This window comes from Centrocercus urophasianus, unplaced genomic scaffold (assembly GCF_019232065.1).
Source record: "Centrocercus urophasianus isolate 14NV4802_14NV808 unplaced genomic scaffold, USGS_Curo_1.0 seq_12, whole genome shotgun sequence".
Lineage (NCBI taxonomy): Eukaryota > Metazoa > Chordata > Aves > Galliformes > Phasianidae > Centrocercus > Centrocercus urophasianus.
The window spans coordinates 944,562-962,407 of record NW_024884364.1 but is presented as its reverse complement, the minus strand read 5'-3'; the positions used below and the strand labels follow the sequence as shown (position 1 = coordinate 962,407).

The 17,846-nt window shown below is 41.2% G+C and overlaps 1 protein-coding gene across 1 annotated transcript in view; it reads left to right on the top strand.

Annotated features, from left to right (window-relative positions):
• The first annotated feature begins 2,866 nt into the window (after window positions 1–2,866).
• The window catches only part of LOC122156280 (alpha-2-macroglobulin-like), a 35,862-nt gene continuing 20,882 nt past the window's right edge, over window positions 2,867–17,846 (top strand). Inside the window, exons 1-10 of the mRNA XM_042810921.1 lie at window positions 2,867–2,979; window positions 6,901–7,084; window positions 10,617–10,773; window positions 11,331–11,383; window positions 12,067–12,087; window positions 15,117–15,285; window positions 15,460–15,544; window positions 16,244–16,367; window positions 16,998–17,112; window positions 17,249–17,358. Of these exons, the coding sequence (XP_042666855.1) occupies window positions 2,891–2,979; window positions 6,901–7,084; window positions 10,617–10,773; window positions 11,331–11,383; window positions 12,067–12,087; window positions 15,117–15,285; window positions 15,460–15,544; window positions 16,244–16,367; window positions 16,998–17,112; window positions 17,249–17,358 (1,107 nt within the window). The 5' untranslated portion in view covers window positions 2,867–2,890. The remainder of the gene's footprint in view (window positions 2,980–6,900; window positions 7,085–10,616; window positions 10,774–11,330; window positions 11,384–12,066; window positions 12,088–15,116; window positions 15,286–15,459; window positions 15,545–16,243; window positions 16,368–16,997; window positions 17,113–17,248; window positions 17,359–17,846) is intronic.

The window sequence follows — 17,846 nt, the reverse complement described above, 5'->3', positions numbered from 1 at the left end:
TCCATCACCTTACAGTATTACACATGGAATCTTCAATGGAGGTGAACAGAGGAAGGTGAATTGGGGGTTAAAAACAAAGACCAAAGGACTAACAATGGACCTGTCATAATGCTAGAGGAACAGTCAGTGGCATTGAGGATTTCCAAGTAAGGCTATATTTGTTGGACAATCATTTATCCCGCTGCTACTCCAGCACTGCAAATAAGAATACCTGCTTAAGGGTAATAAAACTTCCGCTGTTCAGTTTCTTGAAATTGTTTTTTTCTTCTTTTGTTTCAATAACACGAGGATAGTAAATAGATTAGTGAAAGAAGGATCACAGTGGGCAGGTCCTCTACTGAATGCCTGTTTTTGATGGTTCTGGATAAATGTTAGTTTTATGTGTTCATCCTCAAAGCATACTTTACATGTGCCCATTCTTCTCGTTGTTGATTCAATTTTCAATGTCTTGAATGAAAAGAGAGAAAACTTGGGGTGAGTTGTGTCTTCAACAGATGCCCAGGACACTATCGCTTTGAAAACTGCAGCTTTACGTAAGTTATTTACTGGAAAAGACAGTTACTCAACCAATTTATCAGTATTTCCATCTTTAACTGATAATCTGCTAGATCTTTTGGTTTCTGTGAGTATGTGTGTTCATCCCTTCTCTGTGTGACATTTTTATAACACTTTTACTCAATACTGACTGCTTCTAGCTCGCTTTCCTAACTTTTGTGGTTTACCAGAGGTGTTGAAATGTAGAATAAACAAGGGAGACTGACTACTTTTTTAACACCACTGGATCATGAGAACAGCTTTTCTATATTGTGAGAACAGCCTTCCACATAACTTGAGTGGATATAAGCTGAAGGAGAGGAGGCTTGCGTAAGTGTAAGCTCCAGAACAAAATGCTGAGGCTGTGGAAATTGTGAAGTCAAGATACAATCAGTTCTGTTCCTGAGGATAAGATGACAAAATAGATGCCTCAGCTCAATGTAACATCAGTGGGAACTGGTTTGGGCTACCCCCCTTTAAAAGGTTGGAAATTCACAGTGAAGATGATTACTAGTTGACCAATCCCATGGCTGTCAGCCTTTCACCATGTATTTAGAGCACATGCTCAGGAGGGCGGAATAGTATGTTAATTATTTCTCAGAACTCAGCCTGTTTTCTTGAAACGTAATGAATACATATATTTATGCCTTTTAAATATGTTGTCATTTCTTTGGTGTGCATGTTCAGTGTAGTGATTTCCCCATGCACTCAGAGCTGTAATAAGGGGAATACCTGCTTGATGTAGCTCTCTGGTGAGTCAGATTACTTTGCAATTGTTCTTGGCTTCACCATTCTCAAACTTCCTTCCATCCTCAGACATTTCTGCTGGTCCTTTGCACTGCTCTTCTCTGTAGTTTTCTGATTACTACATCAGAATCAAGACACTACATAATTAATACTCAGTCTTAACATTCACTCTTTTACAAAGGGATGCCTATGCTGTTATGATCTTATAAGCCCCTCTGCAAAGATCACAGAATCCCTGCCAATAATGTAGCTCCATGTAATCACATTCAATGTGATTTGTGCTAAAGTATTTTCTCTCCTGGATCACTCGTGCACAACAAAACTCAGGGGTTATAAATCTCTAAAAAGAGCACTACCCAATCCTTTCACTGCGCAGACACTGTATGAGAAACTGAAGCCCCACAGCTACAGTTTTGTAGTCTTCTGTGGAATGCTGCAAATATCCAATGTACTCAGTCTACTCAGGGAGTTCTGCAAGATTGGGCTGAATATTTCATTTTAGCAACAAGCAGGAACTTAGCAAACTCTTTTCTTACTAAATAGAACTTCTTCATAAGCTGCTGATACAAGCTGCAGCTTGTTTCTTAGTGGAAAACTTTGCAGTTCTTTTAGGTAATTGGAAACCTCTGTGTCCTTGTATTTAAATAGGTTTAAATACATCCAGCACTGATACTAAAGAATGGCTACCTTCCAACACTCCAATTTATGTCTTAGAGATGTTTTTGATCGACCATTTTATGGTAACAGTGCTGCAACCAAAGATCCACATACGAATGAGTTAAGGGAGCAGTGCTGTTTCTGGGAGACTTTTGTTATGGATGCAACTCCCTGCAGCACAGCTCTGAATCTGGCTAAGTGTAAGAGGAGAACACCTGGAACACCTGGAATGTTTCCACCCTTGACCAGATGATGGTTCCACAGCAGGTAACACAGAATGCTGGAAGATGATGACCATGATGGGGAGGCAAGGATGTGTCCCAGTAGAACTGACTGATCTTTAAGTACGTTCAAAGAACTTACTTCCACACCCAGACACCCTCTCATTTCATTAAACAGGTTAATTGTGTAATCTATAGCAGTCCTGTTAGGTGATTTTTTCAGCAAACTACTACTATAATGTTAACATAATACATGCATTGTCTTTTTCTGAGGGTTTCCTTTTGTTCCTAACATACCTATAAATCTGTGTTTTGCAACATATGACATTATCCCACATTAGAATTCTGGAACTGCATGCTGCCCTCAGGAAGTAACATTGTATTGAATGCAGTTAATTTCCCCAAGACCGGATTCCTGATGGATTGAAGAAATCTGAATATGAGTGGTTCAAAACTTTCCAATTCAAATACTCTCCAATAAATGCCCTTCCCCCACTTTGAATGTCTCTAGCCAAATACTGTACCCCTGTTTCAGCTTCTCCTTGCAGCTCTCACATTTCTGCATGTGCCCTGGCCCCCAGCCCTTATCTCCTCCAGCCCATGGGCTGTTTACAGAGAACGGTTATAAAGAGGCTGACCCAGCAGAGAGTGGAGAGGAAATACAGAGTGCAGGAAAACAGCAGTGCCAGACCAGTCTGGTTGTTTGCTTGAGTCACTGCGTCCTGCTGAGCATGATGAGGAAGGACTGGCTCTTCAACAAGCCTGTTATCTTTCTCCTTTTCTTCCTCTTCCCTGGAAATATCTCTCACACTGCAGAACCGTAAGCTACACACATGGAAGAGGGAGGGAGGGAGGGAGGTCACAGTGTTTCTTTTTGCAGTCACTTTTCTTTCTTTCTCTCATTCTTCAAACAGTTGTGACAATTTCTTCCACTTCTGCCCTGCTTCCCATTATTAGCCCATCGCTGACTCTCCTGAAAAACTCTGCCAGTGTTCCATTTTCTTGCTACAGCCTTCAGCTAGTCCAGCACTGTATCATCACAACACCTCTGCCTAAATGCATTACTAGAAATCTTCAGGTGGCTCAGCTTTTGTGAACATGCATGTACTTACCTTTCTTGTAGTATCCTTGTTTTGATCACTGAGTCATTGTTCCCTGTTCCTGTTTTTTGGTTTTTGTTTTTGTTTAGTTTTGTTTTTTTTTTCTAACAGATTTATTCCCTTTCTTGTGTTTCTTTCAAAATAGTTTGTTTCCCTTGGCAGCATCAGACATGCTTGTTCTCAAAGAGAATCTGTGACCTAGATTCTCTTTCACCACCATTGAGCCAGGCGCTGGCACTCTCCCTGGTGTGTCCACCCCAGTGCTCTGCAGACAAGCAGCATGGCTGCTATGTCCACCCTGCTTAGGGCCCCAAGCAGAAGGTATACCTGAGCATGCCCATCATGAGCTCACCTACTGAGAGGCTTATTCCACAGTCCCAGGTCCAGGCAAAGCAATCTCATTCTTCAGACCTTGCTGCTATCATTGTGCTTATTGCTGTGCTCGCAAAAGCACAGTTTTCTGCTGTGAGAAATAGGAGCAAGGGGATAAACCAGTTTGAAAAGAGAATGGGGAGGTGTGGTTCTGAATCTGGTCTCATGATGCCTGCTAGAGATTTCATGATCACAAGCAGTGGTAGATCTAGCATAATGTGCAGTGTTTACTGCTTTGCTTACTGTGTGCTCAGAGGTGAAGTGGTATCAGGCTAAAATTAGTTTTGACTTTTGACTCATACTGTGCCATCAGTGTCTCATTCACCTTCTCTATTTCACTGGTTCTAGAGATGATCAGCCAGCCAAGTCTTTCTGGGGTCATATAGAGCTCTCTGATCTCCCCACAGTAATCTCTTGTTACTTCTGCCTGGGATCAGGTAGAAAAGGCATGGATCCATACTGTTCAGTCCTCCCATGAGCAACATGTTGCTCTTTTTCCCTTACCTGAGCACCATTTTGGGAGGAGAGAAGAAGGAAAGGTTGCGAGAGATGGGATAAGGAGAGGTGTGAAGTCTTCCAAGTCAAAACAAAATGAAGCTTCCAACTAAGGTACATTTTGCCTGAGGAGACAGCTTCTTTGAACAGCAACATTTGCTGTTCTTTCTGCTTCAGGTGCAGCCAGCTGCAAAAGAAAGGCAAATAAGTTTCAGATTGGATACTGGAAAAAAACTTATCACATTAATGCAGCATTGAAATGACTCTCCCAGAGATATAGTGGAAACTCCTTCTGTGAAGGTCTATGTAACATTCATTTTCCAAGAGAGAAGTTGATCTTAAGACATCCAGAGGTTTTTTCAACTAAAAAATTTACCATGCTGTTATACACTAACAGTGGGATTTTTTTTCTTCTCTGGCTTCCTTCTGGAAGAATTCAAGTGGAGGCATTGTTCGCCTATTCTAGTATGTGGTTGTGCATGTAAACTATTTTACAATGAACTTCTTATGCTTGATAATATAGTGGATGTAGTCAAAAATGCTAGCTGGTGATGGTATTAGAATTGATAGATGTGAATTGGGACTTATAGAGCTAATTAAATTCATTTGTTTCTTTTGTTGAAAGTCTGATCTTGGAAATAGCTGAGAGTTTATGCATTTTAAGCTTTTATTACTTATACTGCCTTCTCTATATAGATAAACTCAGCATTTTTTAGTCAATCCCTTACTCTGAGGTCTCCTATCCCTTCTTGTTGCCTGCTTCTGATGGAGTCACTGCATCTGTTTTCAGAATACTGAGCTGCTGCTTCTGCTGCTGAGGCTGATGATGTCTCTGCTGGTAGCCTAGAAGCATTCTGTTCTGGAATATCTACACACGGACTTGGACACTTAAGCTATTTAAGGATTTTGTAGTATTTTAATTCATCCATACATTTCCACCAGCATGTCCAAAACAGCTGAAGGGAGGTTTATAAGCAGTGAATTTCATAAACTTGCTCCAGTGACAGTGAAGACAGTGTGTTTAGGGGAGCATTCGGCACATTAGCCAAAATTTCCATGAAACAGTGAACAGGAATGAAGCCAAAATTCCCTATGAAGTAGGTCAAGCTGTCCCCTCAGTAGACTGGACACTGCATGCAGATTGCCAGTGCCACTGACAGGAAGCAGGGGAAAAGAGATTAGAGGAAGCACAGGGTGAAGCTGTGGTGAGAAGGCTGTGAAAGAAAGAGATGGAGAAAGCACCTGGGTAATTTTTAATGGGCTGCACCTCACTGGACATGCAAGCAGGGCTCCAGTTATCAAACTCAGTTGTACCTGTTAGCTCCATTTGTTCTTTACCCAGGGAAGGATATTCAGCTGCTGTTTATCACGTGTTGCAGCCTGAGTATATTTATTTGCTGTTCTCGGATTGCTTGAGAGTACGAGAAGGCTCAAGAGCCACAAGCTAGTCATACCAAATTAATCTTTTGAGCTTTATAGTACCTGATGCCACTAGGTTCCTTGATTTAATTTGATATTTCAGTGATGAACAATGTCACCTTTTTTTCTGTGCTAAAGAATGTTAATCTTCCAGATTTCAGATTATCTGACATCTTTCAATGAATTTTTTTCTAAATCCTTTTTTTTTTATTTTAAATGGGAATATGACAACGTACCTTTAGTTATACAATAGCCAAACTGTGTTCTGAATTGTTCTTTATTCCTTTATTTAAGAAAAGAGAGTTAAGAATAGTTCCTTATCGTCCATTTGTCACTTATCTCTGAAGATTTTACAAGAGTTCTTGGCAGTGCTAATCTCTGAGTGGGAATAGCAAATTTAGCTATGTGTACGCTGTTGGGGGTGATATTTTATTCCTTAATTCATTATTTTCCCTGTATGAATGGTTCATTTGCCATTATTTTCTACACAAACCCACAGTACAAAGTTTTCAAAGGTACACTAGTCAGTACCTTACAGATTATTCAGCAATAGACTGAGCAACAGGGACTCTGCACAGATCCTTGAGATTTTTACTGGTGACCACCTTCTGCTGTATAAACAGACTATTATTTCTTACTCTTTATGTTCTACTTTTTAATCAATTAATCTGCATCAGATTTAATAATTGGATTTATTAATGAAAATTAGTGAAATTATCCCTTTTACTGAATGCCAACTAATGTTTTCTCTGAGAACTTTTGCCAGAAGTTCTTTGAAGACACAGGTATACTTCTGTTGTGACAAAGCACTGTCCTCTGAAATGCTCTGTGTGCTCATCTTAATAAAGTCATGAACTGCAGCACTCACATTTTTGCTCAGCATGAGGAGAATTTGGAAAGCTGGACAGGCAAAAAAAGGAGCAGCCACAGACGCTGGAATTTTTTCAACCCTACAACTGATGAATTTCCAACATTTTTTAGCTAATGCTTTTGAGTCTCATGGGACTGTGGAATAAAAAAAAATAATAAAAAAAGTAACAGCCTGAAACTTTTCATGCCATCTTTACTCTCTATTGTGAAGCTGAACAAAGCAGCCTTTATAAAGGAGTATCTATTATTGGCATCGAAATTGTTCCCTACTGTGAAGCATTTTCCTGTTTTTAGGCAAATTAGTAAGGTGGCTTAACACGTATAAACCCAAAGTAAGATGTATTACTCATGTTTATGCACTGAATTCACAGGAATAGTAGTGGATAAGACTTGCTGGTTTGCTAATTTCCTTTTATTTTAGAAAACTTCCACTGTTTTCTTAATACTGTTTCACAGTTCTGATTCTTGCTTTGTTCCTTTTCCAGGCAGTACATGGTGCTTCTGCCCTTTCTGATACATACTGATTCTCCTGAAAAAGTCTGTGTTCAGCTGACTCACTTGAATGAGTCTGTAACACTGCATGCTACAATTCAGTATCAAGGGGAAAACAGGAGCTTGATTGATGATGTGGTGTCGGAGAAAGATTTGTTTACCTGCATCCCTTACTCTGTGAGTAATCTAATCTCTGTGAACATATCTTCTGTGTTTATTGCTAAAATGCAGTGGAACTAAACAAAGATGAGAAACAAGGTGTTGCAATCAGAGTTTTTAAGCTGAGCCAAACAACAACAACAAAAGAATTTGATGTAGAAAACTGACTGTGCATGCAGGACTTAGGCAATGTTTCATCTTCAAACTTTGACTTTAAAGTAGAACTTAGCCCATCTCACCTTGATCTGCTCAAGACTCAGAGGAAAAAGAATGAACTGGAATGAAAACCATAGAAGACGGGGATGTGGAAAATTAAACTGAAGTCCATGATGTTATCTTATCTCTTTCTGGGGCTTATTTATGTTTCTTGAAGAAGGCTAGTCAGTGAGTAATGTATGAAAGTGGTACCAATCCCAAATAATGAATTTTAGATGATTTCCATTTTAATGAATCATAGGATGGATGGTGCAAGATCAGTTTCAGTACTTCAAAGAGGAAAGTTTGTAAGTGAAGGTATTGAGAGGCTAACAGCTTTGGAAGGAGAAGCGGAAGAACCTTGGAGAAAATGCAAGGAAATGGAGAATATCAGTCATCTTACTAATTTCTGAAGGAATCATAGAATGAGTTGGGTTGGATTGGGTTAGGTTGGGTTGTGCTGGATTGTACTGGAAGGGACCATGCAAGAGATCATCTAAGTTCCAACCACATTGTCATGGGCAGAGGCATCCTGGACCTGTCGTTTTTTAACAGAGGTCTTGTGGGGGATGTAAAGGTTGGAGGCTATCTGAGTTAGAGTGATCAAGAAATTATAGATTTTTTTGATCCTTGTTGAACCATGGAGGAGAGTCAGCAGAACTGCCACCTTGGGCTTCCAGGGGGCAGACTTTAGCCCCTTTAGGACCATAGTGGAGAGGGTCCCTTGGAAGGCAGCTTTGGAGGGCGTGGGAGCCCAGTAAGGCTGGGAATGCTTTGAGGAAGTTATTTTAAAGGTGTAGGAGCTGACCATCCCCACGTCAAGACAAGCCAACGGGCAGTGAGCCTGGGCTGGATGAACAGAGACCTTCGACTGGAACTCAAGAACAAAGGGAAAGTTTACAGTCTTTGGAAGAGTAGGCAAGCAACTTATGATGATTACAAGTATATAGTGAAGCTGTGCAGGGAGAAAATTTGAAAAGCCATAGCCCAACTAGAACTGAACTTGGCCGCTATGGTAAAGGACAACAGTAAATATTTTAATAAATGCATCAACAGCAAGAGGAGGGCTTGGGAGAATCTCTATCCCTTGTTGGATGCCAAGCGCAAAGCAGTGACCAAGGATCAGGACAAGGCTGAGGTACTTAATGCCTTTTTTGCCTCAGTCTTTAATAGCAGGACTTGTTACTCACTGAGCACAAAGCACCTTGTGCTGGCAGGTAGGAATGGGGAACAGAATTGGCCCTGCATTATCTACAATGAAATAGTTTTGGACCTGCTCTGAAAGCTGGATGTTCACAGGTCCATGGGACCAGATAGACTGCACCCTGGAGTGCTGAGGGAGTTGGCGGATGTGGTTGCCAAACCACTCTCCATCATCCTTCGACAATCCTGGCTAATGGAATGTCGTGGTGGACTGGAGACCGACAAACTTGACGTCCATCTTCAAAAAGGGCTGGAAAGATGATCCTGGTAGCTATAGACCTATCAGTCTCACCTTGGTTCCAGGAGCGGTTATGAAATGGATAATCTCAGGAGCCGTCTTGGACCAATTAAAAGTCAACCAGGAGATCAGGCCCAGTCAGCATGGGTTCGTGAGTGGTAGATCCTGTTTGACAAACCTGATTTTGTTCTGCATCAGGATGACCTGCTTAGTGGATGAAAGTAAGGCTGTTGATGTGGTTTACCCGGACTTCAGTAAGGCCTTTGACACTGTCCTCCACAACATCCTTGTGGAGAAACTGGCTGCCCACAATTTGGATGGACGTGCACTCCACTAGGTGAAACACTGGCTGGATGGCTGTGCCCAAAAAGTTGCGGTCAATGGAGTTAAATCCAGTTGGCATCCAGTCACAAGTGCTGTCCCCCAGGGCTTGGTACTGGGGCCACTTCTATTTAATATCTTTGTTAATGATCTTGATGAGGGGATTGAGTGCACCCTCAGTAAGTTTGCAGACGACACCAAGCTGGGAGGGACTGTTGATCTGCCAGCACAGGGGAAAAAGACACAACAGAGGGACCTGGACAGACTGGATCAATGGGCGAAGGTAAACTGCATGTATGAGTTTCAATAAGACCAAGTGTCGGGTCCTGAATTTTGGTCACAACAATCCCAGGTAACCCTACAGGCTTGGGGGGGAGTGGCTGGAAAGCTGCCTGATGCAAAGGGACTTTGGTGTACTGATGGACAGTAGGCTGAATATGAGCCAGCATTGTGCCAAGAAGGCCAGTGGCATCCTGGCTTATGCCAGGAATGGTGTGGTGAGCAGGACTAGGGAAGTAATCCTGCCCATGTACTCAGCACTGGTGAGGCCTCACCTCGAGTACTGTGTTCAGTTTTGAGCACAGAAAGGACAGTGAGGTGCTGGAGCAGGTCCAAAGAAGGGCAACAAGTCTTGCGAAAGGCTTGGAGAATATGTTCTAGAAGGAGAGACTGGAGGAACTGGGGCTGTTTAGTCTGGGTTGATCTCTTCTCACTGGTGACAAGTGACAGGACGAGGGGAAATGGCCTGAAGTTGTGCGAGGGTAGGTTTAGGTTGGATATTAGGAAACACTTCTTTACAGAAAGGCTTGTTAAGCACTGGAATAGGCCCCCCATGGAGGTGGTTGAGTCACCATCCCTGAATGTGTTTAAAAACTGTTCGGATGTGGTGCCAAGGGTCATGATTTAGTGGAGTGTTGTTAGAGTTAGGGTAGTATGGTTAGGTTGTGGTTGGACTTGATGATCCTTAAGGTCTTTTCCAACCTGAATCATTCTTCCAACAGATCAGGTTGCCCAAAGCTTCATACAACCTGGTCTTGAACATTTCCAGGGATAGGGCATCCACCCAAGCTTCCTTGATAGATATGTTCCAGTGCCTCATCACCCTCATAGTGAAGAATTTGCTCTTAACATCTTATCTAAATTTACCCTCTTCGTTTAAAATCATTCCCCTTTCTCTACACTCCCTGATGAAGACTCTGTCCTCAGCTTTCCTCTAGGCCTGTTTTAGGTGCTGGAAGACTGCTGTAAGGTCTCCTCAGAGCATTTCGTTCTTTAAACTGAACAACTTCAACTGCCTCAGCCTGTCTTCATAGGAGAGATCTCCAGCCTTCTGATTATCACTCCAATAGAGGCATGGTTTTTAAGCTGAGGACCCCAGGGCTGAAATCATTACCACAGATGGGTCTCACTACAAAGAAGTAGAGGGGTGAATCACCTCCCGCAACCAGCCCTCCCAGTTCACATCACAAAATCATGCTTTACCGTTGTTTCCGACCTCGTGTCTTTCATGTCTCTACAGAGACTCTGTCCTGCAAAGGCTGAGTGCAGTGAGGTGAATCAGTAAAGCAGTTATGATCTTCATTTTTCTCTCAGCTTTCAAAATCCAACAGCACATCAGTGGCACTTCTCACTGTGACGGTGAAGGGAGAGACGCTGCAGTTCAGAAGCCGCAAGTCAGTGCTGGTCAAGAATTCTGAGAGTTTGGTCTTTGTCCAGACAGACAAACCCATCTACAAGCCTGGACAGACAGGTACAGAGAATTGGGTTGGTGTTAACTCTGGTGCTGTGTTAAGCAGAAAATCTTCTGGACTTAATTCCCCAGACAATATTTTTATTAAAGAAGTTTTCAAAGCTCTTTTGGGGGGGGATTTAGAGCCAAAAGAAAATCTTACTTCTGTCAGCTGAGATCTAAGGCATGTGGTACCATTGTTGTTTGTATTCTCTGCCCTCTGGGCACAATATCTCAGCCAGATGGAGGCACAGATTCACATTCCTCCATCTCAATTATAAGCACAAATCTGGGTTGTCTCCCTTGGCTGCATCTGAACCAACAGGGGAGAACAAGCACTTCCCACAGATAACTCATTTCAGCCAAGATCTGATTCTCCCTCTAAATTTGTTCATCTTTCACCATCAGTAAGAAAATGAGTGTAAAAAAAATCACTACCATGACTTAAGGATCTCATTTTGGAGTCTGTTGATCAGTGGAATTAATCTGAGTTAAAAATTATTGAAACTTTGATATTTGGTGGTAATTGTTATAAATCTTAACAACAAAATTTCCTTCTTTTTCATTACACTTCTCAGTTCTGTTTCGGATTGTTTCTCTGGATAAAGACTTCCACCCACTGAATGAGAAGGTATGCACATAACTCCTTGTTTTTAACCAAGAGGCTTAATTCCCGTTTAACACCTTTATTATCCACATCCAAAAAAACTGAAGAGAACCTTTACAGCAAATGATCCTTTCTCACAATACCATTGACCCATCCCATAGGTCATATTCTGTCTGGGACACAGTCCATCTGTTTCCACTAATAACTGCTCCTTTTATTTCAAAGGGATATAGATATTTAGAACCTGATTTTTCAAAGGAACGTACTACTTTCAAAGGAATAAGCCCATAGACAGAGATTTCATCAGAGAAAAAATGTGAGACAAGTTTGCATTGAAAGTAACAGATACTTTCAGCAATAAGTGCCACCACATGCTTAGAGACCGAGAGAGAAGGATGAAAAGGATTTGGTTTGAAGAAACTGATCACTCTTATAGGTTCACCTTTTAGTTTATTTGTTAATCAAACCTCATGCAGACAAGTTATTTGAGAATTCTTCATCATGTTTTCAAACCGTGGTAAGACAACAAGATGGAGCTCTAAAGTACTATTTATAAAAAACTGAGCATGCAGTGCAAATACAGAAAATGGCTCAGAGGGTTTCTCAGCATGTTGGTTTTCTGTCTTTCAGTTCAAAACTGAAAATTGCTTTAATCCGCATGTGATTCTCCTTTCTAACTCTGATTTTCCTTTGTTCCTTCCCCATAGTTTCCAATCGTCTATGTTCAGGTAAGTACATAACTGCATGATTATTATTTCAGCAGAATGTGAGCGCTCAGTATTATTACCCAGCAGTGGTGTTTTCATGCTGAGGTGCAAGTGAAAACAGATGGTGTGTAAAGGAAGACTGAATACCTAAATAAGTTCTAACATTGATAATGGCATCTGAATAAGTTCTGACATTGATTCTCTGATTGAGGATTCTGTACTGTCGGACCAAAATACTTGATGAGTACATGCCATGCTATGAAGTACGGCTAGAGCACATGAATGTCTTGTTCCTCTTCCCAAGCAGATCTAGGATTATCTGTCTGCAAAATATGTCCAAAACCATATAAATACATTTAATAAATAAAAGTAAAGAAATAAAATTATGTGAGTAAACATTTTCCTCTGTCTTCCCAAGCAAGCCTGTTTTTTGTTTGGTTGTTTTATTTTTTCTTGTTTTTTGTTTTAACAGTGAAACTTCAGTGACAGGCAAAAGTTAATAGGAAGGATGATTCTGACAATGAATCGATTAAGTACTCACTATATCCACTATTTCAGCTGAGTAAATCACTTTGCAGTTATCATGTGGGACATCATCCAACGGAAAATTGATGGGAAGGACCTGGTGATATGTCCTAAGTCGTGATAGCAACACAAAGAATGATGAAATTAGTATGCACAAATCTCAGCTTGGTCTGTGTGATCATGGATCCTACATAGTCAGTTCTAGTAGTACTCCTTGCAGCTTAGGGTTGATGTCTTCATTCTGATCTGCCTCTCTGAAGCTGGAAGTGTTGCCAGACCAGAGGAGACAGAGGCTGGGACACAATTTTCCTCTTTTCTATCCTCTTGCCGGAGTGCTATCACTCTCTCTTCCCCTCAGCAACTACCAGAACAGAGTTGCAGAGCTGGTGGGCAACTGGCAGCATGTTAATAGCAAGAGAAAAGGAAGGGTAAGAGACAATTGGGGTGTGGGGTATCAGATAGAGGAAAATACCTCAGAAGTACCTTCTGCTAAGTCCTTCTTGTGAGTTTGGAGCCCCGAAAGAACAGGTCTTTTTCCTTTTAATTTGATGACACTTGACTGACTACAGGAATTTCATGAAATGAACAAGAAGGAAAGCCTATCCTCTGCCATCAGTAATTTTGTAACCGTTTTTGTATCAGTATCATTAAAAGCTTTAGTTTGAAAATACTAAGAAGGCCACGCTGGGCTTTCAGCTCCAGCCTGTGAGGCACAGTGTTTGTCAGTGGCATTTACAACAGTTTACAAAGGCCAGTCCCACCATCCCCCACTCCCACCATCACCTCTCCCTTTTTTGCTGCAGCTTCTCAGTGTAGTACTGCTCTCTGGCTTTCACATACTCCAATGAGGCATTCTTATAGAATAGGAAACTCACCTAATAGCAAATTCACCCATTTGTTTTTTTTTTTTCTAGGATTTTGTTGTTGTTGTTGTTGTTGCTGTTGTTTTGCTTTGTTGCTGTTTTTGTTGTTGTTGCTGTTGTTGTTGTTATTTTTTGTTTGTTTTTAATGTATTAAATCAGATCCACTAGTGCAGTTTACTTCATACTTGCATGAAATTTGGACTGGCCCAAAGGAAAGGGTGGCAGGAATGAAGGAAGGAGGCAACTTAAGGTGCTAAGTTAGCACTGCTAAGTGCCAAAGAAACAAATGTTCATCCTTTCACCCTTAACACTGCTAAGCAATCATAGTCAGCCACAAAGGCAGGTATTAGTGTGAACCTATTTCTAACCTGTTAATTTGACCCATTGCTTCATTTAAAAGAAAAACAAAAAAAAAAAAGCTTCCCAGGAGAAACAAGCTGGCTACCATAAATGCATTCTCCATAAATGCATCAAAGAAATGGCAACGAGATTACAAGCCCAGTTGTAAAAAAAAATTTAGATTTCTCCTTTAATGAGGCCCTGTGGTGTTCTTTAAAACAAGTGGTGATATTTTCACCATGGTTTAAGAGTTATGACAGATAAGATTTCATCAGAACCACAGGATGCTTTATGGCCCTTGTCTTCCCCAAACTCAGAGAGTGCTTCATGGGGACAAACTCTTCTGGTTTCTGAGTGGTGGCCTCTGGCTAAGATGACATTCACATCACATTTTCCCTGAGCATAGGAATATAACCTCAGAATAGTGAATATATGCATCAGAAATTATTTATCTTGAGCTACATATAAAAAATAGGCTTTTGGTGACAACCAACATACAACACATAGAGCAAGCAGAAAATGAAAGGCTGTAAACAACCATGTTGCTGAGGTAAAGGGCAATTAGTTTGGTGACTTCTATGAGAAATTTGAGGCTGACCTGATGATTTTGGAGCACAACTTATTGACAGTCAGTACATAGTGAGCAATACTCAACTACTGTAGTGATGTCTGGTCCAGCATAAGGAATAGCCAGAAAAAAGGAGAGGTCTCAGCTGGATGCACATATGTTGGATGTGCTTACTGTATTCTGGTGTACTCTGTGCTCCTTCCCCTGCATCCTCACCCTATGGCAACATTTGGACTCTTATATATGTAGACTTGTTTAGTTTCTCAGGTAAATCATGTATCTAATTCCTCAGCATACTATGCGCTACTTCTCAAGCATGCTCTATCCCAAGCACAAAAAAATTCCTGTTACAGACTGTACAGCAAGTGAAGGAGTCAGTCCAAAAATTTTCTTTCTCCCCATGCTCAATTAATTCCTGCTGTCCATCTTTATGCCTTGCTACCTTGTTAGTCTTTCTTTTCCAACTTCCTGGCCTCGTCCTTTGTAAGCATGCACATGTTTATGAGGAGGAGACAGCACAGGACATCTGTGGTTAAAAACAATGTGCTTTATTGCATGCTAGTTATGCAGAATTGGCAGGTAAGAGATCCTGAAGTCACAGCTCTTCATAGATTATTATTTAAGGTTAGGCATTTCCCAGCTTGGATGTGTATTTCCTGGACACTCCAATGCTTTGTTCTTGGGAGCAGCCTTCACCAAACTGCCCTGACTGTGTACGTAACTTACTCGTAACATGGAGTTATTCTCATCTGCAGGATCCCCAGAGAAACCGTGTTTATCAATGGCAAGGGGTAGAACTTGAGACTGGCCTTACACAGCTCTCCTTCCCTCTCACCTCTGACCCCATCCAAGGCTCCTACAAAATAGTCGTGCAAAAGAACTTCATTGCCCACGTGGAGCACTCCTTCTCCGTAGAGGAATATGGTAAGGAAAGGGGATATGGGCTGCAAGCAGGGCTGACGAAATACCTTTTACTTTGGCCTCCTTGGGATTTGGGATTTTTTAGGAAAAAATTCTGATTCTGGCTCCCTGTTTGGGTTTCTGTGCAGTATACAGCTTTTCACTCTTCTCACATTAGATTTTCTGTCTCCTATCCAGTGCTGCCCAAGTATGAGGTCCTGGTGAAGCTGCCTAAGATGATCACAATTGAGGACAAGGAGCTTCCAGTGTCCGTCTGTGGTCTGTGAGTCACAGAGCTGGAGTAAATCTCTCTCAAGCATCCTTCAGTTCTCCTTTCCACTATGAACTAAACAACAACAACAAAAATCACATAAAAAAAAAAAGAACTTTTAAAAGAGATCTCATGCAGGCAGGCTTGTTCCACCCTGTATGTTCTGAGGCTGCTACTTGACCTTAACAATTCCTTACAGGATGATGTCAAACCAATCAGCAGTTCTCTCTTCGTTTATTCTACGTTTTCTCTTTCTGTCTTTACATCTCATCAGTTAGATCTTTACCACTCCTGAACCTTCCAGTACTTGGGGATGTCAGATCTGACATCACTTAAGCAGGTTGTTTAGAACCAGCATTGTAGTCTGTAACTTATACATTGTTCTGCTTGAGCCCCTGTTCACCTGAACCCTTGACTCTTTGTGATACAAAGATACTCCCAACTGACATAATATTATGCAATATCTGACATCATATTATGCAATATTTTTCTGCATTGCTATGGAGACCTCCCACCTAGATCAGACTCTAATGTAAGAATCTCACCACTATAATGATGGAAACATGATCACTAGAATGATCAGAGTATCAGATTGGGCTTTAAGAAGAAATACTACTAAGTAATACACAATTCTTAAGGATGTATGTCTGAATGTGACTCTGACTGCTTATCTCATCATCTAGTATATTGTTTAACACTTTGCGATTATAGTTACACCTATGGAAAACCAGTCCCTGGTATGGTGAGTGTCCAAGTGTGCCGGAAATTTTCCCATTCTGCTTCACATTGTTATAGAAAAGAAGGAGAAGCTGTATGTGAAGAATTCACCAGGCAGGTGAGCTACAAGATTAAAATGTAGGAGTCCTTCTTATGAGTAATGGGCAGTATTGCTTAAATTAAGAGGGCAAAACTGTGACTGTTGGTAGATGGTAGGACATCAGTGATAACTGTTCAGGAAAAAAGCAGATGTTCTCAGAGGAAGACGTTCTTCAGAGAGCAGTCATTAAACTGGAAACAGAAATGAAGAAAACGCCACAGCTGAAATACTGACCCCAGTGAAATTAGTAACTAACTAGCAGCTGTGAGGTGTCTGGTATTTATCACCAAACTAGGAAAGAACCTTTGACAGAATGTCATAACTGTGGGAAAGATTGGCAGGGAGCAAAAGCATAGCAAATGAGAAGACAAGAAGGCAATATATATATGGGTCAAATGCAGAAGGGAAAAAGTAAAAAAATGAGGAGAGTAAGACAATGAAAGAAGCAGGAAGACAAACAAAACTGAGTTTTGTTTTGGAGTTAGTAAGGAAAGGAGTTAATAAGGAAAGCTCTGCATGGCTGGAGAACTAAGTATTAAGAACATAAATCTGAGGTTACGTGAACACAAATTAAGCATGTTGCATTGAGAGTTTCTGTTCTACAAGGCACCCAAGTTGTTTCTATTTTCTCTTCAAATCCTTACTTAGGCAGATGTTCACGGGTGTGTTTCTGCTGTAGTAAGAACTAAGATATTTCAACTCCGGCGCAGGGGATATAAGATGAGCATTGAGGTGCAAGGCAAGATCACAGAAGATGGTACAGGTATGTATCACCATGTATGTGGGAAACTAACTGTAGGCTACAAGAGGTGAGCTTGGCAAAGATGAGGAAGGTAGAATGGCATGTCTAAAAATGTTAAAGTTCATTAATAACCGCTCTTTACTGTGCTCTCTCTCAGGAATAGTTGTGACTGGAACAGGCTCTTGTGAAATCACATCCATAATGAGCAAAGTCAGCTTTGACCTGTTGGACTCTCATTACAGACCAGGGATCCCACTCTTTGGCTGGGTGGGTAACTTCTGAGAACTTGGAAAGTGTAATATCACAGCAAACTCACTGTTTGTCAACGGTTTACAGGCTGGTTCAGCCCAGTTCCATGACTAATGGGGTGGGGGGACCCACAGACCTGCCTGGGAAAGGGGGAAAAGGAAAGGGTAGGGAGATGGACCTAAAAACAAAACAGTAGCAATGATCTGAGGAGGAAAGTTAATTTACTAAATATGATATTGGAACTCAAGATAACAATAACACAGCACAATTGGAATTGAAGCTAATAAATCAAATAAAATGAGAGAGTATCCAAAAACCAAAGGTCTTATTCTAATGCTGAAGGTGAGACAGCTAGGGAGCACACACGCAGAGATGAGCAGAAAGGGAAAAAGTAATGTCCTGTGTCTTGTGAACAGTTTTATCTATCTCTCTGAACAGAAAACAGAAGCAAAAAAATCTTCTGGGGTATGTAGTTCTTCTTCTCTTCTGAAAACCAGATACTCAAA